This window comes from Neomonachus schauinslandi, chromosome 9, assembly GCF_002201575.2.
Source record: "Neomonachus schauinslandi chromosome 9, ASM220157v2, whole genome shotgun sequence".
NCBI classification, from domain to species: domain Eukaryota; kingdom Metazoa; phylum Chordata; class Mammalia; order Carnivora; family Phocidae; genus Neomonachus; species Neomonachus schauinslandi.
Window position 1 is genome coordinate 4,613,498 of NC_058411.1, and position 27,554 is coordinate 4,641,051.

Sequence of the window (27,554 nt, forward strand, 5' to 3'; positions counted from 1 at the left end):
AAATCACTTCTCTGTGGGCATGGAGGCATTGTGGTGTCCTTGAGGAAACATGAGCTTCGAAGGAAGGAAACAGACCCGGGTTCGAGCCCTGGCACCTCTGTTTAATGGTCATGAGTCTCAGCAAACCTGGTCCACGAAATAGGGTTACATGAGACCTTAGGTGTCACCATTATTATAATTTTCACAGTGCTTTATTTTATACCTCTTCCCCTCATTCCTTAAAAGGACCTGATTCACCTGCTCGAGCGCTTAGCCACACCCTGCGTCCTGCTGCTCTTCTTAGCGCCAGGCCGGGGTGGCAGCTGCCCAGTCACCGCATCCTCGGGTGCTGCCTCTTGCCTCCCATGGCAGCCCCTCACGGCCTCGGTCCCCCAGCAGCCAGCACTCTCCGTAAAACTCTCTTGTCGCTCCCCACCCCGCGCCTCTTCCACTCTGTCATCATCAGGATGAAGTGCTCACTTTCCAATTAGCTCACGGGCCCCTCAGGGATTTGGCCCGTGTTACTCTCCAGCATCAGTCACTGCCACCTCCAGTGAGGTGGGACACTCCGCAGTTCCACAGCCCCCAGAGTTCCCACCCCTCTCCTGACCTCCCTGTCCCAGCGCAGAGGAGTCTGATGCCATCTCCAAACGCACGGGCAAGCATCACCTCCTCCTGGGAGCTGTCCCTCCCACAGTCCGATTCAGATGTGCCCCCCAGCACCCCAGGCTCCACCTCGGCCGCACCTGGTACAGGGTGAGGGGTGGCCCTGTTCTTCTGGGTGAGTAAAACAAATAGTCACGGAGCGCTCTCTGTGGCTGATGCCCTCCTAGGCCCTGAGAACCCAGCAGTGACCCAAGCGGAGTCCCTGCCTTGCTGGACCGAGGTGCTGGTGGGGCAGAAGCAAACACCTCCTGTACCCTCAAGGATGAACACGTGGTAGGCACGTGAAGGGGGGTGAACTTTTGAACAGTGCACGTGAGGGGGCCACCGCATGCCCCACCCCGCTCTCGGCACATTCTGAGAGAACGTGGGGCCCAAGGCGACTTGCCCAGCCTGTCGGCTGACCGCACCTGGGCGTCCTCCACTTGGCTCAGAGGAACTTCCTTTTTCTTCGTGAACTCGAGGTAGAGCTGAAAACCCACACAACGTGTAACTCAAAGAGTCTGTGCTGCTGCTTCTCGGAAAGACCTCTTAGGTTGAACCTAAAGTCAGGAGAGAAGTTTTAAAAGTTAAACCCTGTTTTCAAATGTCTTATTCCCTTTAAGAGTTTTTTGTGGTTTTTTTTAACAAGTTGAGCTTTTTTTTTTTTTTTTTCCCTTGAAATTGAACTCAAAATCCAGAGCTTTGATTTAACAAAGCTCCTTCCTGGTCTTCAGGAGCTGAAACTACAACCAAGCCAGCCTCCACCCTCTCTTTGGGTGGGAGCGAACTGGCGGGGGCCCCGCGGGGAAAGAAGCCCAATGCAGGCAAGCTGGCTCCAGACACCCTGTCCCCGCGTATATTTCTGGCCCTGCGTGTAGGCCCAGAGAGGCCTTTCTGCCAGGAGCCGTGAGGGATGGAAAGACACTGCACTGGGAATCTGAGAGCTGGTGTTCCAGACCCAGCTCTGCTCCTGGTTGGTGTGGTTCCTTTGGGCAAGCCCTTACATTCTCTGAGCCTCCGTTATCCTGTAAGTCGGGGGTTTCGTACTAGTGAGAGGCAGTCTAGCGAAGAGGTCTGTCAGCGTGCTCTGCCTGGGCTCACATCCTGACCACCGTTTGCTCTGTGATGGGCACCTGAGTTACTTGCTCTCTGCCTGCTTGCTCAGCCCGCTCATTCATGCAGTAGGTATTCCTTGAGCATTCCAGGGAGCACCCATGTCGGGAGCACTTTGCATGTTGCCGGGTCCCTGGCGTGTCCTCTCTCTTTAACACACTCCCCACCCCCACCCCTGACCAGTGCCCTGGGGCCAAGTGAAAGTCGCTGTCTCCCCAGTCCCTCTCCTGCTCCTGAGTGGGACTCTGCTCAACTCGGTACAACCCCTGGTGCGGGGCCTTTGCAGTCCTCCCTGCCTCGTGGCTGCCCCCAGCCAGGCAGCCAGGGCCCCTGCATTTCTCACACCCCAGCCCAGCCCCCGCCGTCTGCCCGGAGACATTCAGGAGTTCTCCATCCAGGGAGAGACATCTTAAACTCTTTCAGAAGCTGCGAGATGTGGTGAGGAAAGCATAGGCATTGTGGCCAGACGAGCCTGGGTTTGGATCCCAGCTCGTGTAATCACTGGGATCTGTGACATGACCCTTAACCTCTCAGAGCCTCGGTCTTTACCAGGAAAGGGGAGGTGAGGCTACTACTTTGAAGGGGACTTGAGTGCTGTTAACCTGTGTCCGGCACTTAGCACAGCTCCTGCTACATAACGTGAACACATAGTAAACATTAGCTCTCCCGTTTTTTCCCGTTCCGTCTTTGTGGGGCCCGACACCTGGTATGGTGGAGAGTAGAGTTGCTGAGCATATTAGAGATGCCGTGTAAGAAGTCCCTCTGGGTTCTGCCCCCTCCTGTAATTGCTTCATCCTCAACCTAGGTCCCTCTGGTAGCAGAATGGCTGCCACAGCTCCAGGCCTCATATCCACATGCCTCACCATCCAGGAGAGAGCATCGGTTGCTTGAAGCAGCCACTGTGGCCCAGCCCTATTGCTGGGCATGGGGTCATCCCACCCAGACAGCATGGCTGCCGACAGTGGACGGGGCCGTGGTGGCTGGACCGGTTGGTTTCTCTGCAGACAGTCTCTGGCAGCAAGGTGAAGACAGTCTCCCACAACACAGAACAGAGTCTGTCTCACAGGAAAGCGCCTCGGGGCTCCCAGGCTGGAAGCTGTGCAGCACACTTGACCGCTGACCTGGGCAGAGTTTCAGTGCTCCATGTCACCCCCTGACTCTGAACGTGTTGTGTTCTTGCCTTGTCCTCCCGTCCGCTGGCGTCGGTCTCACACAGCTTTCCACACTTCTCTGGCAGCTCCGCCCGGCCTGCTGCAGCTCTCTTTACCTGCAGATGCCCCTGGGCATGCTGCCCAGTGTGTGTCCTCAGCCCGCACCTGCATGCTCAGGCTTCACCATCTGCGGCTTTGGCCTCAATGGGAGGCCGCCCTCTGAACCTGTGGTTTGATTCTGATTGTCTTTGCAGGATGAGCCCAGGCTTCTACAAGAATGTGGTGAAGATTCAGAAGCACGTTACCTTCAACCAAGTGAAAGGCATTTTCGGTTTCACTGACAGTGACTCCATCGGTAAGGAGCTCGCTGCGGCCTCTCCGGTGGCAGCATCGGCCCCTCACCTCCCCACAGTGAGCCCACGGGCAGGTCTCCCCAGGAGCCGGAGGAGCTGGTGCGATGCCTGTGGCCCCGCTTCTGGGCCTCGGGGCTGCACTTCAGGAGACCGTCTGTCACCCCTCAGTCACCCACTGAGAGGCCTAGAAGAAAGGAGGAGAAGGGTGGGGATGACTAGAGTTCCCCTGCCCGTGTGGGCACCTCTGGTCGAGGCCAGGAGCCTCCGCTTACCCCGTAGGAGGACGGGCTTGCCCAGAGGCCCCATGGAGCCCACCCTGCCCACCCTCACTGTCCTTCCATGGCTCGGCCCCCTGCATTCACACTCGTGTCCCTTTCCACATACTTCCATGCCCGTCAGATGCATTGGCCTTCTCCTTCTAGACCCTTAGCTCCTGAAGCTAAGAATTGATCCCTGAGACTTGTGGGTCTCCTGATGCCCTCCCCTACTTCGTTTCTGGGGCACAGCTCCAGGCCAAGCAGCCGCGAGCCCGGGCCAGCATCCCAGGGTGTGCCTGCAGGTGCCGCGTGGGAGAGTTTGTCCTGCTGGGAGGGGGCCATGGCCCGGGGCCCTGGCGGTGAGGGGACCTTCAGGGACAAGTGCAGAAACGCCATGGAGAGGCCTCACTGGGAGGCTTTTCACATGAACAAGACCCTTTTCTTTAATGTTCCAGTCAGATGCATTCCTGACAATTGGGGCATAAACCCTGTGCTTTTGAAAGGGTATTTATCCTCGGAATGCCGGCATCTCATGGGAGGATGTCCCAGGGAAGGCGGCACTGGGCGAGTAAGAGACAGTAGACCTACTACTAGCTGCGCACACTGTGCTGCCAGGCGCCCGGGTTTGAATCCTGGCCCGGCCAGCTGCTTGCTGGGTATTAGCTTTGGCGGGCTGTGCCGACGGTCTGAGCCTGCAAGTGCACGTTGGTAATGGGGGGCCATGTGGCATTGTTAGGTCGAGTTTGAGCAGTAGACAAGCCCAGGGAAGGCCCCGAGCATAGCCCGGCGCCCGCAGGCAGGGAATGGCCGCCCCTGGCGTGTGTGTGTGTGTGTGTGTACGTACACGTACACCCGGCACTGGTGGTGGCGGCAGCGTGAGTGTGCCCACGCGGCACGGCTGGCGGGGGCTGGCCCGGACCACTTGTCGGAGGTCACACAAGGTCAGGGCCCTTGGACCCCTTTGTGGGTCTAAGCAAATAGCAGTAGCAGTGTTAACAGCAACATCCAAGGTATTGAGAGCAGTTTTAGGTACCAGGGTGTCATAACCTGTAATGATTAAAGGTGAGGAACGGTCTATGTGTCCATGGGTAGAGACTGCCTAAACACTCCCCAACACGCTTACGGGATAGAACATACTTAACAACCACCCAAGTGACGGAAAATGTAAGAAAAACTGGGTAGTGTGCAGTCACCACAGAAATCTGGTGGGAAATTGAGAAAACGTGAAAAGAGATGCACACTGGGACTGTAGATTTGTCTCTCCTCCCTACTCTTCTGTGGTTTCAGGTTCTCTTGAGTGATGATCACTTTTCTAAAGGGGAGAATGCTTGTTCATGTTCATCCCTTTTGCTGGCTGAATTAACCAGAACAGGAGTCGATGTCGTGTGTAAAAATATATTGTTCACACTTTCAGGGAAGATCAGCTTTCCTGCCATCCAGGCTGCTCCCTCCTTCAGCAACTCATTCCCTCAGATCTTCCGAGACAGGGCAGATATCCAGTGCCTCATCCCCTGTGCCATCGACCAGGTCAGGAGGCAGAGCGAGGCGTTTATCGGTCTGGGGCGCTGCACTCTGATGGGAAAGGAGGTTTTAAGAGGTGTTGGGCCGGGGCAATCCTGTAAGCTACTTGGGAGCTGGGAGCATCCCATGGAGGCCGCGGAGGTATTGTTCACGGGCTGACAGCCAGCCCATTTCTGCCAGCTTCCTCAGAGGCCCCTCTCGCCCCACAGGATCCTTACTTCAGGATGACGAGAGACGTCGCCCCCAGGATCGGCTACCCTAAGCCAGCCCTGCTGCACTCCACTTTCTTCCCCGCCCTGCAGGGGGCCCAGACCAAGATGAGCGCCAGCGACCCCAACTCCTCCATCTTCCTCACGGACACCGCCAAGCAGATCAAGACCAAGGTGAGCACCGTCCGGGGCGGAGGGGCAGCCTGTGCACACAGAGCAGACGCGCCTGAGACACACACACACTCACACTCACACTCGCAGGCACGCGCATGCATGGCAGGACTGTCCTTCCAGCGTCCTCCGCCACAGCGCTGGGTTCCAGGGTCAGTAACTGCTGCTGCCTGCGACCTCGAGGTGGCCTGTCCCTGTTGCCGACACCAGATGAACTTGTTCTGTCTGTGCCCTTTTATTTAGGCAAAACTTTGAATATTTCTTCTCTTTTTTTCTTCTCTGCTTTTCTCACCAGTGCTCTGCTCTGGAAGCAAAGTCGTGGCAGTTTTCTTTTTTTTTCCTTTTTTTTTCTTTTTTAAGATTTTATCTATTTATTTGAAAGAGTGAGAGCGAGAGAGAGAGCATGAGTGGAAGAAGGGGCAGGGGGAGAGGGAGAAGCAGGCTCCCCACTGAGCAGGGAGCCTGACGCTCGGGGCTCAATCCCAGGAACCTGAGATCATGACCTGAGCTGAAGGCAGCCGCTTCACCGACAGCCGCCCAAGCACCCCATGCGGTTTTCTTTAAAGTAAATGATAGAACATATTCTAGTACCTTTCCAAGCAGCAGCCGTAGTCCAGCAGGTGGACCAGGTGCTTTATGTTTTCTGGCTTTATTTCTCCCGGGGAAATAGCGGTGAGTGCCTTTAGAGGGATGACAGCCAGAGAGGATGACCAGTTTGGCCAGGGTGGGGCGTAGGGGCCGTACGTTCTCATGGAGACTGGGAACCGGTTGGGGCCCTTCAACAGGACAGTCGTGTCCATCCCATCATGCAGCAGGCATCAGCAAGTATTTGTCAAGTCACCAAAGAAATGAGAATTAGGAATCTGAGCTTTTTTCTTTCCCAGGGCCCTGCTTCTCTCTCTGGGCTGAATTGCCAATATAGATGCACCCCCCTCATTGTCCCACAAAGCTGTTGACATTTTATTTGGAATCCAGTGTGTGTTTGCGGGTGGGAAGTTTATAGCAGGAGTGACCAGATCCGTATCTGAGGCATGTAATGCAACCCTCTGAGTCACCGCTGGCCCCCAGCCCTTCCAGACTCCCTAGCGGGTTCTGGTTAACAATGGGGAAACCCTTAATGTCCAAACCCTCTTCCAGGAAATAGCCACCGCCAACTCTACCAGCCTCTGTTGGAAGCTGGTATATTCAGGGCTTTTTCTTGCCCTTTCAGTACTGGCTGAAAGTTTTAAAGCGTGGAGTACAGAAGTGGGAGGGAGGGTCCTCTTCTCTCCAGAAGAGAAGGCATTTTGCTTGGTTTTTTAGTTTTAGTGCATTTAGTACATCATTTTAAAGAAGTCGTTTTTGGGTCCAAGGCATTTTTCATTCACTTAGGGACCAGCAAAGGCCCTGAGGGCTGGGTGGGCAGTGAGCGTGAGGTCAGGAAGCACACAGCTGCAGAGGCCCTGAGGGTTGTGAGCAGCCTGTGGGGCAGGACAAGGTCAGGCCAGGCCGTCGTTCTCGGTGCCCACACCCACCTTCCATTCCAGAATCCACCTCCACCCCAGCCAGGGGCGGGGATCTGCTCCAGCGCCCCTGAGAATAGCAGTAGCCGTGCGAGGCACACAGCAGCTTGGTTGCGTCATCTCCTGCCACGTGCTCACCCGTGTGATCTCACTGAGTCCTACCAACCACCCGGGAGGCCATGGTCATCTTGTAGGCAAGGAAATCCAGACTCAGAGGGACCAGGCAGCTTCCTACGTCCACACAGCTGGGGAGCGGTGGGGTTGGGACCAGAACCCAACTCCCCCGTTGCGCGGGCCCTCCCGTGGCCTAGAGTCGGGAACCCCAGGTTGTCCGTGTCCTGCCGCTTCGCTGTCATTGGCAGGTGACCTTGCCGTCCAGCTGAGACATCTGTGAAGTCGGAGTGGCTGCGCTGACTTCATAGGCTTGAGACACGGCGTACATGGGATCACGTGCAAAAAGTGTGAACTGTCAAGCGCAGCCCAGATTTAAGACTTTAGTTCCAAATGAAGAGTTGGTGAGCTCCTTTGCAGGATAGGCCAAAACAGGCCTTCCCCAGGCTGTCCCACGGGCCCTGCCAGAGCCCGCCAAATCAGTCCCTCCTGCAGGCAGCCTTGGAGTGTGGAACCTCCTCTTCTGGGACGACTGTCTGTAACGCACTTTGCCAGCCTGGCCGCCCACTTGTGATTTCTGATCACGAGACCCCCTTTAACGTTAACCCTGTAGTGCGCCCGCCCAGAGCTGGCCTCAGGCTCCAGGGCCGCGGCTCAGTGGCCCCGCACAGGCCCTCCCGCCCTGCAGGCTTGGAGCAGGCAGGGCGCACTGGCTCTTGGAGTGTGGCGGCTGAAGAAGGCTCCCATGGCCTCAACCGAGACACCCTCGCCAGGCATAGTTTCCTTTTACACCACATCACACTGGTTTGGGTACATCTCACTTGCTTCTGTCATTTTGGATCCTGACCCCTGCATTCTGGTCCCCACAACCAAGGCTGTTCTCCACCCCAGCCCAAGCCCGTTTTCCTGTTGGCTTCCCATGAGCACAGCCCCGGCCGCACCGAGGCCCGGCCAGTCCCAACACCAGGCAAACGTAAGCCACTGTCAGAAGCCTGGCGTCCCAGGAACGGTCAGCCTGGCTCTGCCATTCACTGCCACATACGGCAGGTTTTCACCTGGGAGGTGGAGAAAGCAATACAGGGTCATTGGGTTGTTGGGGATCAAATGGTGCGATCGTGGTTGACGTCCACCGTTCGTGGCACATGTGCGTGCCATCATGGGACGCGGGCCTGCCCAGGGAGGAGTGCGTGGGTGGCAGCAGCACCCGTGCATCTTGGAAAACGTGCAGCAGACACACCTTTCCTCATCTTGCTCTCAGACGAGGATTGGGAACTGTCCCAAGGCCCTTGGATAGCCTTTAAACCAGCCCTTGGAGCCTGGGAAGCTCTGTTCTCAAGACTTTCTTCCTGGCACTGGAGTGCCTTCCCTGGGGCCCATGAGTGACCTGGCTTGGACTGCGAGTCTGAGCACAGGCAGAGGCCGTGCGGGCAGGAGCCGCCCCGCTGCGCCATCAAACCCCCAGCGCCTGCCCGAGGGCACCAGAGCTCAGGAGAACCCAGTCCTAGTGCTTTCTTTTCCTGTTTGTTTTGTCGTTTCCATGGTTGGTGCAGTTTGCTGACGTTGGTGTTATTTTACAACTTGCTCTTTTTTTGTGAAGGAGAGGGAAGATGAACACGTATTTGCCTTTAATCCGCCCACCCCCAGCACCTCCCCTTCACGCGGGGGGGGGGGGTAGGGCAGAGCAGGTGCTGCTCCCTGCGGCCGGACAGCCTCTGCCCCCAGTGTCCGCCTGCTGCTTGTCCATGGGCCCCGGAGCATCCTGTTAGTAATCTGCCCTGTGGTCCTGGGGAGGAGGAGTAAGCATCTCAACCTAGGAACCATCAGCTCTACCCACCCTTTCCCCCGGAAAAGAAAAATAGGGTGACATTTGTACATAGTGGGTCGCACATGCTGGTGGGAAGGTTGAGGAGACTTTGTCCTTTCTGGCTTTTCTTCTCTCGCTTTTTGGCCCTGATTTCTCCAAGATTATCTTCAGTGATTCCAAAAACCGTTGTGCTAGTTTCTGAGTCTTTTTTCAGCTCCGGAAACTGCATATTTGTAGGTGGGGCTGGCTGCAGGCGCTGTCTCCCTCCGCGTGTCTCCTGGCTCTGCTCCCCCCTTCGAGCCCCATTCTTGTGGCCCCCATTCCCCCTTCCATGGCGGAGAAGGTGGCAGCGCCCTTCCCGGGTTGGCTGTCTTACTCGAAGGTGCTTGTGTCCATCCCTCACCTACGGACACTTCCCCCACGTTTCAGCACGGGCAGCGCTTTGGCTTTCCCAGCTCTGTGCTGTGTTTTGTGGGGGTGGGGGGTTGAGAGCTAACCTACCCTCCTCTCCCCACTCTCTTCAGTTGGCCTCACTGGGGACCCGGGCTTGACGGACAGTCTGGAGCGATTTGTGGGGCTCCTCCCCACCCCGACTGTGAGCCCCAGCCCCCCTGCCCTGGGACCTGACGGGGCAGAAGGCAGCCCCCGGCCCCAGTGCCACCCGCGGCTCCCAGCCACTTTCCCCATGCGGGGTGGCCCAACCCGACCAGCGTCCTGTGCTCTTGCCACCGCAGGTCAACAAGCACGCGTTTTCTGGGGGCAGAGACACCGTCGAGGAACACAGGCAGTTCGGGGGCAACTGTGACGTGGATGTGTCCTTCATGTACCTGACCTTCTTCCTCGAGGACGATGACAAGCTCGAGCAGATCAGGAAGGTGAGCCCACAGGCTGCAGGGTCCAGCCGGCCCCCAGTGCTCTCACACGGGACATGGAGGGCCTGGCAGCCGGGCTTAGGGTGGCCGGAGCCCCTCAGGGCTGGGCCTTGGGGAGAGCAGGCCCTCAGCTGAGACGAGGTGAAAACTGAGGAGGTCCACTGCCCTTAGCCATGCGCCAAGAAGCCTGGTGACAGATAGTCCGCAGAGGAAAGCACACACTGCAGTGTGGTGGTGACCCACCGCGGCCTCCCCTTCCTGGACACCACGGACCAGTAAAGTCGTACAGGACAGAGTCAGGTGCAGACAGTGCCCCACCGAGTTAGCGGGGCTTCGAGGCTCACCCAGGTGAGGCAAGGGTCTTGGCACGGCCTCTCGGCAGCAGTTTGGTGAGAAGTCGGAAGAGCCGAACAGTACCTGTAGCCTTTGCCTCGGGTTTTCCAGTCCTCAGAATGTTTTCCACTGAAGTAATTCTGACCAAGAAAGAAGTCTCCATACAAACGTGTTTAAAGCTGATTGTAGCAAAAAGTCCAGAACAGACTGTACAGCACGGGATGCTGACGAGGAGCTGCCAGGGCGGGCGGGCAGCCGTGGAGCTCGGAGCGGGGGGCGGTGAGTGGCAAGTCGCGGCATGTTAAGAAAGCGTTGTTTAAGGTGCAGGTCCTTGGACTTCCGGGCGCCACCCCTGCGCCGGGCTCTGCATGGGGGCTGCGGGCGGGGCTGGCACCCAGAGGCGTGCGGTGCCCAGGCAGGAGGAGCCGCTTGTCACTGTGGTCTGTCTCCTTCCGGGCAGGATTACACCAGCGGCGACATGCTCACCGGTGAGCTCAAGAAGACGCTCATCGAGGTTCTGCAGCCCTTGATCGCCGAGCACCAGGCCAGGCGCAAGGAGGTCACAGACGAGATAGTGAAAGAGTTCATGACTCCCCGGAAGCTGTCCTACGACTTCCAGTAACTCCTTTTATATGCGCTTATAAAGAGATGTAATTTACCAATAATTCCAGCCCAGTCAAATCCGCACCACCTGTAGGCTCTGTCACACGGTAATTACTGGCCTGGTACCTGGAAGCCCTGTGTGTGTGTGTACTGTTTTTCCCCGTCCTCCTTTCTGTCTCTTGGGGGCAAAACCCTTGGGGTGAATGGGTGCCGGCTAATGTTTCACGGTCCAACAGTCCAGCTGGAGTCTCTCCCACAGAGCAGCCCCCACGTGTGGGACCTTGGGCTGCACGTCCACGGGCCGGCCTGTCCAGTCCACAGGACAGCTGCTACCGTTCCCCACACCCTTCAGACCTGCCCTGGGAAAGAGTATGGAGTCTGTCAGCATACCTGGAATCAGAACAGCAGTAGCATAAATTAAAGCATGCTTTGAAAAGTCTACGTGGGAAAGTTTAATGAGCACAGATGTATTTCAGCCCGTGTCCAAAAAATTTAAAAGAAGAATTGTCAGCTGAAAGCTTTGCTTTACGTTTGGCTAAGAGAGCTCGCAGCTTGAAAGCTGCTTTTCACGTTGAATATTGGCCCAAGTTGGCCGAGTTTTATTAAATTGAGTCTTCTGTGGGCGAGAGTCCGGTTCACTTAGCACACTCCAGACCATGCATGCACCGCACTCCAGAAATCATGCTTTTTCCTGAGCGTACTAATACTTCCTTCCACCAAATAATCCTTGACACTCCACCCTGAAAGCCAATGGCCGCTTCACGCTGCGTGTGCCGGATGCTGAGGGGTCTGTTGTCTTTGCAGATGCTTTTGTTTTGACACTTGACTGCCGTGGAAGTCTGTCTGCACAGAGCAGTGCCCTGGGGCAGGTGGACGTAGCTAGAGAGCGCGTGGCAGCCCTCAAGGCCCTGAGCGGCACGTCCACGGGAGGCCTGGTTAACCGTGCACCCTGTGTAGCTTGGAAAAGTGGAAGACCTATCTCAGGGAAGGCCCTGGGTTGAGGGGTCTGTGCTTTCTGGAGGTGTAGGGTCCACTCCCTCATGTCACTCGTTGGCGTGAATAAACTTCCTTCGGTCCTGCCTTGTCACTGTGCTCTGTCTGGGGTTCGAGGAGGGAGCAAACCTGTTCCAGGCCCAGGGAGGGGTGCTGCACCTGCTGCCGAGCGCTGCGGCCCCTGCGAGGGTGGCCCTCGTGTCCACAGGGTCCCCGGGGGGTGACGTGGAGTGGAGAGACAGCCTGGAAGCCCCTGTGGCCCCGAGATGAGAGGCAGGCTCCCAGGAATCCTTAGCCAGTGTCCTGCTGCTGGCCCTCAGACCTCATGGGACGCCTCCAGCCGCCCAGCAGGGATGTCTCGGCACGAGCAGCCGTCCTCCGCACACACGGGCTGGGCTGAAGCTGAGCCGCCCGGCCGCCTGAGGCCCAGGGCACAGGCCCTGCCAGGATGGAGCCCCGGGCTCCCTCTACCCGCCCAACCTCACTTGCAGGTGCGGATATTGAGGCTTAAGAGAGGGCAGTGTCACTTGTCCAAGGCCACACACCGAGTTTGTGACAGAGCCTGCCTCTTATTTGCTGTGTCCACATAGAGGGACCGTCTCACAAATGAGGGTCCCACCCTGGGAGCTGCTGGGGTACCAGCGTACAGGACAAACTCACCCGTCTCCTCCCCTGGCCTCGACACTCCCTGTCCAGAGCACCCAGCCCCGCCCGCCTGGCTGGCTGTGGTCTCCACGGCTACATGCCGTCTTGTCGCTCCCTTGCACCCATAATCACAGGTGCACTGAGTGGCTAAAACGAGGGGTCTTATGTGACGTCCCCAGGGCGGCAGAGCACCAGGGCGGGAGTGCGCATCACCGTCAGGACTGCTCCTCCACACGGGCTGCGACTTCGGGCAGGCCGCCCAACCTCTGGGGACCCCCAGCCCTGCCCCTCTAGGAGAAGAGCAACCGTACCTCATGCTGGGATCTTGGGAGCAGTACCCTGGGTCAGAGGTCAGGTGCCTCCCCCAGTGGTCACTGCTGGTAAGGGCCACAGCCGCTTCCACCCCCACGTTTTTCTAAAAAAGCAGGTTTAAGGGGATCCCCCAGGTTAGGATGGACAGGGGCAATAGCCCGGCAGGTGTTGGCAGGAGGTCAGGTCTCAGCTCCTGTGGCGTGGGGACTCCTGCCAGAGGAGCTCCTGGCTATGGGGATCGCAGCTGAGCCGGGGCCAGGGACAGGGCACAGCGGGGAGCTGGGAGCAGGGAGCACACAGTCCAGGATGAGAACAAAGAAGGGGGCTCCCTGCCATCCGACAGGTGCAGCTCTCCTAGGGAGTTCTGTGCCCCTTGGCCCTTCCCAGGGGCCCGTGATTCTCCCGTCGGCTGTGGGAACCCTGGGGACACCACCCTTTATCGCCCACTTGAAATTTCAGGTGCAGCCTGGACTTCGTTAAGGCGGCCACGGTTGATGGGAAGACACAGCTGGGCCCTCCTTCTCTTGCCCGTTTCTAAAAGAGGGGGTTGGGTCGGCCCTCCAAAGGACCTTGTCACCTAGAGAGCACAAGGACCTGGGACCAGGCCTTCCTGCAAAGCCATTTGGCCAACGTGGGCGGGGCCGTCGGCTCAGTGACTGAGTCCCCACGCTCCCCAGCTGTGACTGGCAGGGCTGGGAGTACTGCCAGTAACTCTCTTCCCAAGGCCAAAGCAAATGGGTACTAGTGCTCTTCTTGCCAAATGGACATGGGGTCCAGGGTTTTGATGAATTATCAACCTTTTGTTAGCTGGTACCCTTTTCCTAGCACCTGGCTAGAACGCTAGCATCCTTCACTTGAAGCTGGATGAACTTCCTGGAATCTAGGGCAGGACTTCCTTCATTCCACACCCCCTGAGCACCTACTGTGTGCCAGGCCCTGTGCTGAATAGAGTCCAAATCAGACGTGGGTGGAGTGGGGTGTCAGGGGTCGGGGGCAGATGAGTGACCAAAACAAGGAGCCAGGGCCCCGTGGGAGCCTAATAAGCAGCCTAGTGGTCAGGCTGGGAGAGCTTCCTGAAGGAGGTGATGCCTGGGATGCAGACTCAGCCAGGCAGGGGAGGGGAAGGGTATTTCTGGTGGAGAGCACTGAGCGTAAGGAAATACTTGGGTCAGTATGACAGGAGCGGACTGGGACGGGAGGGTCCACCCATGTGTTCTGGGAAAGTTTCCAGAACACAAGAGGTCTCGGTCCAAAGACATGGTCAAGGCTAGTGTCTGTGAGGGAGGAAAATCGAGGCAGGTGTTGGCCGGCTTTACCTGAGCTCTGGCCCCTGATGGCCCCCCGTGCCTGGAAGTCGTGTGGTATCAACAAGAGGACTTCAGAAATGCAGGCGCGAGTCTCCCCCCCCCCCCCCCACCACCACCACCGTCACCCCTGCCACAGTGGGCAGGCCCAGTTCCCTCTCTGAGCTGTTTGCTCACCTGGTGTCAACCTGTTGTGATGACCCGTGTAAGGGACCTGGCACCCAGCAGTGTTCAGGATACACCACCCTCCCTCCCTCCCTCCTCCAGGCCAAATGTCCGGCAACACGGGCCAGGGCAGCTGGCTGGAACCCAGGTTCGCTCAGACAGGGCTGGGTTTGGGATGTGGGTGGTGAGGAGAGCAAGCCTCATGCTGAAGCTGAGTGGCTTCCCGTGGCAGGGTTCAGCGCCCCAAAGGCCGAGCGAGTGGAGCCAGCCAGAGTGCTGGGCCTCAGTGTGCCCATCTGCATAGTGGGAACACTGGCCACACAGGTCTGGAGGGCTGGGCCTCTGAGGATAAGCTGATCGCCCACCCCACAGACCACGGAGCAGCACCACTGAGCATGCTCAAAGACGCTTTATTGTCAACAGCTCCCCGCTGAGTCTCGGGGATCTCCCAGCCGGGCAAGGGCGTGAGCAGGTCTGGCAGCACGCTGGCCATGGCCGTCCGGTCAGTGCCCTCTCTGAGCAGCCTGGTGCAGGGGAGCGAGCGGGCCGGTGCCCAGGAGCTCACTAAGCAGCCGAGGAGAGCTGAGCGGGGGGTCAGGGGGGCCTGGATGGAGGCGCAGGGGTGCTCTGAAGACGCGGGCGGGCGGCAGGGAGGGGTGACAGGGAAGCTGGAACTCCAACGACATGCTCAAATGACTCCGTGTGACGGATGTCCTCATCCAAGAGGCCCACTCCTCCCTGGCTCGTGTGACCCTCAGGCCACCCCCAGGCTGATGGCAGATGGGCCCCTCCACCTCCTTGTGGTCCGTAGCCGGGCAGGCGAAGCCCCGAGCACGGCTGACTCGGGGTTCGGGGAGGCTGGGGCGGTCCTGGGCAGCGGCTCCGTGGGGCCCAGACCCCGACGCTCTCCTGCGCCCCCTGCAGCCACGAGGACCTCGGGAAGCTGCCGGTGGGTCGGCCCCCGGGGCGTCGGGACTGGCTACGTGGACAGGCCCCGGATGAGCCTCAGCACGGCTTCGTAGGCGACAAAGACCACCATGTTGACGGGGAAGGCGCGGCAGCAGTTGAGCGTCAGCCCCTTGAAGAGGACCCGCGGCCCCTCCTCCCGCACGCTGGTCACCACGCAGTGCAGAAGGCCCCGGTAGCGCTGCTGGCCCTGCCCGTCCGCCTGCAGGCGTGACTTGATCACGTCCATGGGGGTGGCCACGGTCCAGGCCAGGACCCCGGCGCAGCCCCCGGCCACCAGCACGCCCAAGACATCTGCAGGGAGAGAGCCGCGAGCGCCTCAGCCGCACGCCAGCCGGGGACAAAGAGGAGGCCAAGCGGGGGCCCCCGGAATGGAGCCCGGGGCGCGCACCCCCGATGTGACCTGTACAAAGCCACACGGCGGGTCCGTCCCGACTCCCCGTGCGCTGGGCACGGATGTTCCCACCCCGGGAGGCTCCGTGGCGCCCGGATCTGGCATGACCGCATCCCCGCCTGCTCCCCCGGCCCCGCTCGCCCGGCCCCGGGCCCCGCTCACCTGGCTGGCTGTGGCCAGTGGGGGTGAGCTGCTCGCAGAGGATGGCGTAGGACAGGAAGTAGGTGGCGAAGGAGTGGCCGTCCCGGAAGAGCAGGGCCGAGCTGCCCTTGTAGAGGCCCCGCAGCCCCTCCTCACGGGCCACCGTGGCCAGACAGTGCAGTGGCCCTCGGTACTTGGGCCCGGGCACTGAGCACGCAGGGGGCACCGGACACATGGGGGGCGCAGCCGAGGGCCACGAGGCCGAGGGGCGCCGCTGCTGGGTCTGTGTCTGTGTCTGCAGGCGGACCTTGGCCACCTCAGTGGGTGAGGTGAGGAACACCTGCCGCGGAAGGAGCAGGGGTAAGAGGGCGCCGCCCCTTGGCCTTGGCCTCCTGTGGCCCCGGGCTGGCCCACCCGTCCCGGTGCAGCAGGGTTCACAGCCGGTGCTTGCTTCTGCCGCGCAGGCCGTGGGCATGGAGCGGGCCCGGCACACCAGAGGTGTTGGGTAAGTGTCTGTGACTCGGGTTCGTGGGAGTATTTATCACATAATTAATATGGGGATGACATCCATGTACTATGTGATTAATATAAGTACTTAGTGTAAGAATAGTACAATACTAAATGCATTTAATAACATGACTAAGTAACATAATATCACCAATAATACTGGCTGCCATTCTGTGGGTGCTCATACCTGTCAGACTCCGTGCTGACAGGGGGCTCTGCACTCATAACCTTACTGGGTCTTCGCCACGCCTCTTACGAATGAAGAGACAGAAGCTCCGAGAGGCTCCCTAGCTTGCCCAAGGTCACTCAGCTAACGAGAACCAGCTGGGCCCTCACCCACAGCCCCCTGGCCCTCCTCCAGTCTCTGCCCTGCCCCAAGCCTCCATGTCCCCCTCTGCAGGGCTGGGTGGCCTCTTGGGCGGCTCTCTCGGCCTCTCCCGACCCCCGCAGTCCTGAGGCCCCCCGCCCCCCACCCCACTCACGCGGACCAGGCCAGAAGCAAATCCTGACAGCGTGATGTCGGGCTTGGCAGGCTTGGCCTCGGGGCTGCCGTAGCGAAATCGGCAGATGTTCGCCAGGCAGTGGTGGTAGGTCCCGAAAGACACGGACGAGACCAGGGACACGGTGCACACGGGCAGCGACAGGCCTCGGTAGAAGCCCCGCACCTGGCGCGTGGACAGACGGGACCCGAGGGCCCAAGTCAGACCAGAGGCCCAGCCGGGAAGGGGGCCGCCCAGAGGGGCCCTGGGCCGAGGGGGCTGGTAAGAATCCCCGAGTCCCTCCTCTGGACTGGGCTCTCAGCTGGACGCTGGGGACACCTCACAGCTCCACCCAGCACGGCTTTCAAGGGATGCCCAGCCTGGAGGGGATAGAAATGCAAACACTCGGGGTACCCCTCTGGCCCTCAAAGGCCCTGGATGCCACCTGTGGACCCTCTCCTGAAGGCAGGACCTCATTCTGAGCACCTCCTATGTGCCAGACGCCTGGCTCTCGTCCTCAGAGAAACCCAGCAGGTTGGTACAATCATTGCCATTTGGAAGGTGACAGAGCTGAGCTCAGATGGCTTCAGCACCCCTTGGCTGGTTGGGAGTGGCAGGCCTGGGGTCTGAGGCCCTGACATGCTCCTGCCCATTTCCCTGGGCCCCGGCCTACCCGCTCTTGGCGGTATGTGTCCCAGACGCAGTGCCAGATGCCCCTGTACTTGGGCTCTGTCTGGATCTTGACCTGTGAGAGAAGCGGACTTCAGGAAGAGGTGGCTCCAGGCCGACGGCAAGGTCAGTAGGCCTGGGGGAGGGGACGAGCCAACGCCTTGAAGGTCATGTGCGTGCTGACTGTGGGCAGAGCAGGGATCAGGAGCCCCATGTAAGACAAGAAACCTGAGGCACAGATGAGAAGAGGGGCTGACATAGTCCTGAGGAGCGTGGGGAGGGCTGGTCTGATTAGCAGGCCAGAAAGGTCTCTGGCCACAGGTGGATGCAGGAGACTCGGAGGGCAGCCTAATCCCAGCCAGGGGCCTTTGGATGGACGGCGGAGGCCTGCCTCTTGCCGTACCTTCACCGTGTCCAGGGGGTAGCCCACAGCCACACCGCAGACACCTGGAAGGAAATCAGAAGGACCAGGTGAGGAGGCGGAGTAACCTGATCCCGTCTCACAGCAGGAGGCAGGGCTGAACCCCACCAGCTCCCGCTGAGAATAGACCCACACTTCTTGTCCACACCGTGTCTCATCAACCCTGAGCGTGCTGATGCAGAGAAGGAAACTGAGGCTCAGCCAAGCTGCTAGCAGTTTCTCCTTCCGCGTCTTGGCCCAGCCATGCCTTGTTCCGAAAGCCAGGGACGCATTTTGGGAGAGCCTCTTGCTGGGCCCTGCCTCCAAGCCAGGCAGCTCTTGTCCTCAAGCCTGTGAAGGGTCTGTCTGCCTTTCAGCTGCCGGGTGTGTGTGTGGAGAGGCACAGACCCAATGAAGGCCATGAGGTGGGAAAGCCCAGGTCACCCAGGGCTCTGTGAAGGACGGCCTAGCCTCCCTGCAAAGGGCCAGGTGCCATCATCCTGTTCCTTTCTCCTTTCCTGACACCAGAGCCTCAATGTCCAAGCCCCCAGCACTGCCCTGGGGAAGCCAGAGAGCCACAGAGCCCTGGGGTTACATACCCCAGGGGTGAGGGGTACTGAGGGCCACCTGAGGACAACAAGGCACTTGGGGGCTCTGCCCTATTTACTGGGCATCCCAGGACTCAGTAAGTATGCATGAATGAATGAACGAGTGAGTGAATGAACAAAGGACTGACTGAATGACTTGATTAGAATTACCCTCCTTGACCCTCACAGAGACCTCACCAAACTCCTACTCATCCATCAAAGCCCTGCCACAGCATCACCCCCTCTCTGGAGCCCTCCCTGACCCCTATATCTGGGCTGCCTCTGTGCCAGAAAACATATTGATCGGAGCGCCGGTCACGTGGTTTTGCTTCTGTCCCACGCATGCCATGTCTGTCCTCCACAAGGACAAGGACAAGGTCTTCAAGAGCCCTTCCTGGCTTTGTGATCTTGGCCAAGTCAAGCCCCTTCTCTGAGCCTCCTCCTTAGGGGGCTAACACGCAGGGAAGCAGCTAGCCTCGGGCCTGGGGCAGAGTCAGACCTCAGAAAGGTCCCCAGGGAGGCCAGGGCTCCAGCCTGCCCTGGGTCAGCACTGCCCTCCCCTCCTGAGGGAGGAGGACACCCCACGCCATTCCCAGAAGTATCGACCGGCACCCACGACTATTTCACAAGACCGGCAAGGCTAAATGTGACTCGCCCAAATTAGGCTCCCAGCCTGCAGGATCGAGGGATGGGGGAAGCCCGTCCCCCGCCTGTTTGCCAACGGGCTAGTTATCTCTCTGGATTTGTCTTTTGCAACCAGCCCTTTCCCCAGAAGGGAAAATAGTTTGGGAGGCCAGCAGGCTGGGACAGCAGACAGCAGGCCAGCGGGTGTGGCCAGGGCTCAGCAAGGCCTCTCCCCCTCCCTGCCCACCCCCTGCAGTCCATGTTTAGGGACCCAGGCCTGTTTATCCTCGCTGCCCACCCTCCCCCAGCCTCTTGGTCCTTCCCACAGCTCAGCCATCCCGCTCCACACTGACGGCCCAGGCAGAGACCACCCTCTGCCCCCGCAGCCCTCCCCCCGACCCCTGCCTGGGGCCCCCAGGCTGAGCGGGCCAGGCCAACGCGGACTCACCTCCCCCTGTGCCTCCTCCCAGCACCTGCGGCCCTCACTGGGGCCTGACCACTTCCGGGGCCCCTCACGGCCCACTGCGTGGGAGGGCTACTGCCCCCCGTGCCCCCCGGGTCCCTGTCTGTTACCTCCGATGGCTCCAGCCACAAAATCCATGGACAACACGGCGGTGGGGAAGGCCCTGGGGTCTGCCTGCCTGACAGCGGTCTGCCACCACCAGGGTGGCCTCGGCAGCAGCTCGTCAGCTCCTGGCCAACCTTAAATAGCTGGGGCCGGGGGAGGGACAGGAGACTGGAGCCTGTGGACCAGTGGCCTCGAAGGCAGAGGCCGTGCGGGGCAATGCCCAAACCCAGGCACTGTGCAGCTGGACTCCCTCCCACCCACCCCCCAAAGGACCCTTGTCCCAGTGCCCTTGGGACCCAGGGGTCAGGGAAGTATGTGAGAGGCCACGGGAGGTGGCGGGCTCACTGTCCACACTGCCAGGTGCGAACACCTCCGGGGAGGTCCGGGGATGGGGCTGAGGTACCCCTGTCCCTCCAAGCCTTCATGGTGTCCTCGGGCCTCCCCAGGAGCCCTCGAAGCTCCATCCTATTCACTCAACAAACACCATCCGAGCTGGGGCTGAGCTGAGGCTGCACGGAGGCGGGTAAGACCCAGTCCCCGTCCTCAGGAGGCTCCAGCTGGCAGGAGGGAGTGGGGGCAAGCACGAGCAGGCTGCATGAGCCCCCCTTCTCCCCCCACCCCACGAGCAAACACTGGTCACAGCCCAGCGTCTGCTACATGCCCTGCACACTGCCCTGGCCCCACACTGTCCATGTGCACCCACATCTGTCTCCCACTCCCCGGGCCCCGCCGGGTCTGCCTCTGCTCAGCCCCAAGTGCCCAGCGCTGACCAAGCCCTGAGGGGCCCACTGCTAGGGAACCAGGGGCCAGGGCTGCTGATCAGGCCTCTCACGAAGCCAGGGTTCTCCTGAAGGGAAAGCAGTGCTGACAGTCCCATTTTACAGATGGACTCACTGAGGCCCAAAGAGGGGATTTGTCTGAGGCCGTACAGGTGGCAGGGCTGGATGTGATCGCCAGACACTCTGGAACAACCAGCCCCTCTCTGATGCCGAGGGCCAGGCCCTGACGCCCATGAGCTTTGTCCCCATGGCCATCACCCAGTGGGCCCTCCCAGGGGCTCAGCACATGCTCCCACATGACCCACACAGCAGTGCTGCGAGGTGGCCATGGGGGCACTCAGGCTTAAGGAAGCCGTGCACTTGCCCAGGGCCACACAAAGTGAGAGTCCTGCTGGCCAGAAAGCTGGCAGGACCGGGGTAGAGGGGCACAGGGTTCGGACTGCCTCGTCCAGGTGGCCCTCGGGTCAGGGACTGTGTGTCTACCTGTTTTCTGTGTTCTGACATGTGGACGCAGGCCGGCCTTGAACACACTGGGTGCTGATGGAGGGGCAGCCCCCTCCCCGCCTGCCCAGCCAATACAGGGTGAAGGGGAGACAGGCTGGCAGAGGCGGCTGCCATGTCAGAGGGCGAAGGGCAGGATGATGCCCTGCCTGGCCTTTAGAGAGACACAGCTCAGCGTCTGCTTGGGAGCCAGGCTGTTTGCATCCAAAGATTTTATTTATTTATTTGTCAGAGAGAGAGAGGGAGAGCACAAGCAGGGGGAGCAGCAGGGAGAGGGAGAAGCAGGCTCCCCGCCGAGCAGGGAGCCCAGTGTGGGGCTCGATCCCAGGACCCCGGGATCATGACCCGAGCTGAAGGCAGATGCTTAACGGCTGAGCCACCCAGGTGCCGCTCTTTTTTTTTTTTTTTTTAAGATTTTATTTATTTATTTGTCAAAGAGAGAGCAAGCACAAGCAGGGGGAGCGGCAGGGAGAGGGAGAAGCAGGCTTCCCGCGGAGCAGGGAGCCCGATGCGGGACTCGATCCCAGGACCCCAGGATCATGACCCGAGCTGAAAGCAGACGCTTAACAGACTGAGCCGCCCAGGCGCCCCGGGCTGTGCATTCAAGCCCAGCTCTGAGATCACAGCAACAACCACACAGACGGGAGTCCCTGCCTCGTGGCTCTCACGTTCTAGGGAGGGGGACAGGCCACCAAGAGATGAGGTGACAAAAGCATGGAGACCTCCAAACAGCAGTGAGCGCCAAGGACAGACGCAGAGGAGGGAGGAGACAGGGGCATGTGGGGTTGGGGGGGGCGGGCAGCCCAAGACGGTGACATAGGAGACAAGTGTGTTTTCCCAGTCACAGCAGCCAAGTGTCACCCACCCTTTGTCTCCTGAGCAAACATGCCCAAACTTTACCCTTCTCCACAGCAGACACAGAAAACACACCACCTCACCCTTCGGGCTGTGGTTCAGGTGGAAAAGCTCCCCAGCCTGCTGTGAGCTTCGGGCAGGCAGGGTCGTGCCAGACCCGTCTCTAAGCCCACAGCACCCAGCACAAGACAGCCACCCTGGGGAGGCTGGGGGAAGAAAGGCGTGAGAAAACAAGTCGGTGGATGGATGGGTGGATGGATGGACGGATGGACGGACAGCTGGCCGGGGGAGGATGGCCGGACAAAAGGATGGATGAATGGGTAGAGAGATGGACGGAGGGGGTGAGTGGCCAGGTGGATAGATAGGTGGATGGAGGGATGGACAGACAGACAGATGGACTGAAAGATGGACAGATGAATGGATGGGGTGGAGGGGTTGGGGGTGAGTGGATTGACAGTGGAAAATACAAATGAATGAACAGAGTCAGCGCAGGGTCACCTGCCCACACTTGGCTTGAGCTGACTCAGGAGGTGGCAAAGAGGCTGGGTGGCTGGGCAGGCAGGGGTCCTGGCCGGGGAGAGCCCCACACAGTCTGGGGGAGAGCTCAGAGGGCCCCCACAGGCTGGGTTTGGCTCCTGGCTCCGCCCCTCCCAGTTGGGTGCCCTTGGGCTGGTAGTGTTACCTCTCTGGGTCTTGCGTGGATAGCAGAAGGCAGAGTCCATGGGAACTCTCCGGGGCCACTCCTCTCAACAGGGAGCTTTACTGATTAGCACCGCGGCCGGCTTTAGGCCCTCGTCCGCCAACACCAGAGCCCCACCGAGTGCGGCCCCGCCTGGCTGGTCTTCCAAGAGGAGGCCGACATCGCACAGGAAACCCAAGCCTGGGCCGCCGCAAAGGGCTCTGGGAGCAGGGGGTGTGGCACTGGCCCCACTGGGCACAGGGACTTGCCGGCCGAGGGACTTGACACATTCCAAAATGCGTTTTTACATTTTATAAGAAAGAGAATAATTGGGCGCCTGGGTGGCTCAGTTGGTTAAGCGACTGCCTTCGGCTCAGGTCATGATCCTGGAGTCCCTGGATCGAGTCCCGCATCGGGCTCCCTGCTCAGCGGGGAGTCTGCTTCTCCCTCTGACCCTCCCCCCTCTCATGCTCTCTGTCTCTCATTCTCTCTGTCTCAAATAAATAAATAAAATCTTTAAAAAAAAAAAAAAAGAGAATAATTATAAGTTATTTTTTTAAAAATCCAGACTGAAGAGAGAGAGCATACAAAGCAAATGCCTCACCGTCCAGGTCTGGGTCCTGCTTTCTAGTCAAATGCAGGTAAACACAAACATTTTCTTTTTTGTCGTTTTTTTGTTTTGTTTTGGAGAGGGGAAGGGCAGAGGGAGAGAGAGAGAATCTCAAGCAGGCTCCACGCCCAGCGCAGAGCCCAACACTGGACTCGATCCCACGACCCTGAGATCGTGACCTGAGCTGAAATCAAGAGTCAGATGCTCAACCGACTAAGCCACCCAGGCGCCCCAAACATTTTCTTTTTTACTGTCATTTTGTGCTTTGCTTCTTTCTGTTATCAACGTGCCTGAAACACCATGGCTCCCACGAACTCCCACACCGTGCATGTACCACGGTGTGGCCGAGGGTTCACAAGGGGGACAGAGCTGAGCCAGGCTTGGCCCTGGCCCTGCGCGTCCTCACGTGTGACCCAGGAACCTAGGCCTCAGGGTCCTCGTCTATGAAGTGGGAATTCCATTACCCACTGCCGTCCCGCTTTGGGAGTCCTGAGGGGCCAATGTCTGGAGAGCCCTTGGAGCTGTGTCTGGCAGGCTGTCAGCACACCACGTATCCCCTTGATGATCTAATTCACAGTGATAGAAGTTGGCTCGTTTCCAGTTTAGAACACTAAGTCCTCCCACAGGCCGGCTTTGGGGTCTTTTGTTGTCTCCGTGGGGCGCACTCTCAGAGGGGTCTGCCGAGTGAAAGATAGCCAATCCATCCTTCATTTTCACATCCTTCAATTTCATTTCATCCTGCCATTGGGGCAGGATCTGGAGAGGTCGAGGAACGGCGGTGGGATTTCCGGGCGATGGAAATGGGCCAGGAGCCCAGAGCGGGCACAGGGCCCCAGGTTGGCTCCAGAGACTGGCAGCCCTGGCATTTCCAGGAAATGGGGCTCCAAGGTCAGGAGAGCCCAGGTTCTCACCCAGCTGGACGCCCCTGCCTTTACCGCAGAGCTTGGCACAGGCGTCCGACCCAACCTCCTGGCCCCCGGAACCACTCCTGTGTTACAGATGGGGACCCCGTGGCCAGAGAGGAACAGCGGTGAGAACTGATGAGAAGAATTGGAGGCCAGCTCTGCCATGAGGACACCCATTGACCTGTCTCCCATGATCCCGTTTCTCTCTGCGACCAGGGACGACCTCTACCCGTGACGGGGGCGGGGCGGGAAGGGCTCCCAGCATCCAGCGTTAGAAGAAGTGGAGGTGGAACGGGGGGCCCGCCGGCAGCCGCGGGCCTGACCCTCAACTGATAGGTCCTCCTGCCCCGTCCCTACCTCACCCTGGCCATGCCTCTTCGTTGCTGGGCACCTGAGCCATAGCTCAAGCGCTTCCTGGCCCTCTTCTGATGCATCTCCCGCTGGCCACATTTCCAGCCCCTGGCAACCCCTTCATGCCCTGCCCAGGGGGAGTCTTCAAGCCTGGAGTCCCCATTACCGGCCCTGGGCCTCGGATGTCGCATCTGGACAAGATGACCTCCGACCCCACCCTGATCCGAGACACGGGAAGTTGGGCTGAGCAGCGGGACGCTCTCTCCAAAGCAGGACCCGAAGCCAGATGTTTTAGGGAAGGGAGGCTATTGACTTCTGCCAATCAATCGATTACTCCTTAGGGTGTGCGTGTTGCTGTGCAGGCCTCCTGCTGGGCACTGGGATCCAGGAATGACCTCGACACTACCCTCGCCCACCTGCAGGCCCAGCCTGCCTGGGGAGTACATTCTACCTATTATCCCCAAAATTAGCAACTTCAAATGACCAACATTTCTTGTCTCACAATGTCCAAGTGTCAGCAATCTGGGAATAGCTTGGCTGGGTGGCTGTGGCTCGGGGTCTCCCATGAGGCTGTCGTCAAGCTGTGGGCCGGGGCTGCACCACCGAAGGCCTCACGGGGGCCGGACGACCCCCTTCCACGGTGACTCGCTCACATGGCTGTCGGCTGGAGGCCTCGCTCCTCGATACACGGGACCTCTCCGCAGGACTACTCCCGACATGGCTCCCAATGTCCCCCCCAGAGCTGGAGATCCAAGAGGGAGAGCCGGGGGCGGGGGGGACTGTCTCGGAAGTGACACATGGTCATTCCCACTGCTTTGTATTCCCTGGAGGTGACACGCTCATTCTAGCCCACGCTCAATGAGAGGGGAATTTGGGAGTGGGGAGTGTGCAAGGATTAGTGGACGGGTCTTCCAGCCACCACCGAGAGGCTGGAATGGGAACAGGTAAGAGTGGCCAGCCTGTCACAGAGAGAAGCCTGACTCCGTTGGGGCTTTATGGAGGCTTCCAGGAAGGGGGCACAGCTGAGCTGCTTGTGAAGCAGGCAGGGACTCACAGGAGCGCTCAAGAGTGTGCATTCCGGCGTGGACCAGAGCCTGAGGGCAGGCTTCCCGGGGGGGCCCCTGCGGGCACACAAAGATCCTCAAGAACACAGACGGGGTGAATGAGAGAAGGGAGGGACCCCCAGGCCCCGTGAGGGGGTACGCCTCGGAGGCAGGCCTGGCCCCAGCCAGCGCTCAGGCTCCCCGCCACGTGGCATAGAAGCCGAGGGCCAGGCTCCCAAGGGGGCTGAGGACAGGGACTCCAGAGGACAGAGCCCGAAGCAGCAGGGCAGGTGGCAGAGGGGAAATTCTGGCTGGGGGAGGGGAGGGACTGTCCCCGGGCAGCTGCCCCAGGAAGGTGCTGCCTGGCTGAGCGGCCGTGACAGGAGGAGAGCCATGGAGGGAGGAGGGACACAGAGGTAGCACAAGGCCCTGCTGGGATGAGGGGCACTCCGACTCCAGGATTCCTGCAGGACGGCAGATTCCAGGAGGCTGAGGGTAACCGGCCCTTCCTGGGCCTGTCTCTGGAGCTGCCCCAGGCTCCTCCCGCATCTGTGCTCCCCGCAGGCCTGCCTGCCGCGTCCACGACTGTCCCAACACGCCTCAGGGCTCAGTACAGGCCGTTCTCTACCCACTGTCATGCCCCCTCCGGCCTTCCGGGTTGCCAACTCCAGCTGGCCCAGCCACCCAGCCCAGGGCCCCCGTGGGGACACACTGCCCTCCTCTGGCCGCTGCCCTTGGGTGCCTGCTCACGTGGCCCTTCGGCCTGGGACAATGGTCTGCTCATCCGCCCCCCAGAGAGTGTGCCACCCCAGAGAGGGCAGAGCCGGGCCGGCTCACGTTGGGCCCCAGTGCCAGCCCGGAGGGTGGGCTCCAGGGGGCCCGCGGGCTGCACGACCTCCGAGTGAGCAGCAAGCACATTGGGCACCTGCCATACTTGGCTGGGCGCCTCAGGCCCCACCCCTCTGTCCCGCCCAGTTGGCCCAACCCAAGCTGCGGACCACCGCTGGGGCCCTTCAGGTTGGGGGCACCCTCAGGCAGGCCCCCGTAGGCTCTATTTTTAAACTTGAAGCATTTGCTATGAGTCTATTTATATCGCTCCCATCTTGAGTTTCTGGTCACCTCCTAATCTGGCCGGAGCCTCCCTCGCTCCAGTCTCTCGACCACTCCAAGGTCAAGTGGGTTGGGAATGGTGCCAAGCACAAGAGAGGCCCACAGCTCACCCGGAGAGGCAGCCCCGGGGAAGGCTGTAAACATTCCCAATGGAATGAAGATGCAAGACGCCCACACAGCATGCTGGCAACTTTGGGGTTGACTCAATTCCAGCGAATCACTTCAGGTCTACCTAACGAGAGAACTCTGGGCCCTGTGGACTTGGGAGGACAGTGGCTGGCTGTCCCCAACAGGTCCCCGGCCCTTCAGCCTCTGAGGCCCAGAGTAGACTCACTTAGTTGGGGGCTGAGTCACTCCGAGAGTGGACTGGATGAGAGGCTGGAGACATCCAGATGGCAGCCACTGGGTCCCTGGGAGAGAGACCTGTCAGAGCTGGTTCTCATCAGTGTCGGGCAGCAAACCCACAGCTCAATCCCCCAGAGCCCCCCTAAAGTCCCCCACCTGCTCACCGCAGTCCTCAGCAGTCTTCAGAGACCTTCTGGGGCCAGGGTTTCCCTTCCCCAGTTGGATAGTTGAAGATGCCTTTAGGAAACCCCTAGTCTCTCAGATGAATAATTAACTCTTGTGTTTTCCTACAAAGGTGCCTGCCCTGTGTGAGCTCCTTCACTCGCTCTGGCCCCTAGGATCCTTTTCAACCCATTTTCCAGATGACGAACCTGAGGCCAAGAAGACTCACAGGGTCACACAGCCAGAAGGGGCCCGAGTTAGAGTGAAAAGCAAAACTGCTGGAGTGAAGCTTCCCGAACTTGTGCTTGGAGACAGTCTCAACCTGTGGTCCCCAGAGCCACCCAAAGACCCCTGAAGGGGTCGCTTTAAATGCAGTTTTCGAGCCCCTCTGCTCCCGGAGTTTGATTCCTTAGGTCTGGGAATCTGTGTCTTAGCCAGCACCCTGGGAGACTCCAATCCTGGAGGTCTAGAGTGGGGAGCCAGGGCCCCCAACCCCCTCACCCAGGCCTGGCTCCTCAAGCTGCCTGCTCACCCCTGCCAGAGTTGGCAGGGTGACCCATGCTTTTCTTTTTTCTTTAATGTAGGCTCCACGCCCAGCATGGAGCCCAATGTGGGGCTTGAACTCACAACCCCGAGATCAAGACCTGAGCTGAGATCAAGAGTCGGATGTTTAACCGACTAAGCCCCCCAGGTGCCCTGTGACTCCTGCTTTTGAGTCAAAACTGACAGGCAGGGGTGCAGGAGTCTGACTCTGCAGACACACGTGTGTGCACACACACACCCCCCGATCCAGCAGACACACGTTCGCACACACACCCCGATCCAGCAGACACACG

The 27,554-nt window shown here is 59.6% G+C and overlaps 2 protein-coding genes across 3 annotated transcripts in view; one reads left to right on the forward strand and one right to left on the reverse strand.

The window, feature by feature from the left end:
• The window catches only part of WARS1 (tryptophanyl-tRNA synthetase 1), a 31,468-nt gene extending 19,765 nt beyond the window's left edge, over window positions 1-11,703 (forward strand). The window contains exons 8-13 of one of the 2 annotated variants that reach the window (XM_044917925.1): window positions 3,143-3,243; window positions 4,913-5,025; window positions 5,229-5,402; window positions 9,551-9,691; window positions 10,482-10,639; window positions 11,429-11,703. In XM_044917925.1, the coding sequence (XP_044773860.1) occupies window positions 3,143-3,243; window positions 4,913-5,025; window positions 5,229-5,402; window positions 9,551-9,691; window positions 10,482-10,639; window positions 11,429-11,450 (709 nt within the window). In that variant the 3' untranslated portion in view covers window positions 11,451-11,703. Of the gene's footprint in view, window positions 1-3,142; window positions 3,244-4,912; window positions 5,026-5,228; window positions 5,403-9,550; window positions 9,692-10,481 lie in introns of both variants that reach the window. The other variant, XM_021679842.1, reaches the window with a different exon arrangement.
• Window positions 11,704-14,437: 2,734 nt separating this feature from the next.
• SLC25A47 (solute carrier family 25 member 47) lies at window positions 14,438-19,579 on the reverse strand. Its single transcript, XM_021679697.1, has 6 exons — window positions 19,384-19,579; window positions 17,603-17,646; window positions 17,204-17,275; window positions 16,534-16,716; window positions 15,566-15,884; window positions 14,438-15,303 (listed from the first exon to the last, which is right to left on the reverse strand). Exons 1-6 carry the CDS (start codon window positions 19,409-19,411, stop codon window positions 15,023-15,025), a joined length of 927 nt encoding a protein of 308 aa, XP_021535372.1. The 5' UTR covers window positions 19,412-19,579; the 3' UTR covers window positions 14,438-15,022.
• Between the last annotated feature and the right edge of the window lie 7,975 nt (window positions 19,580-27,554).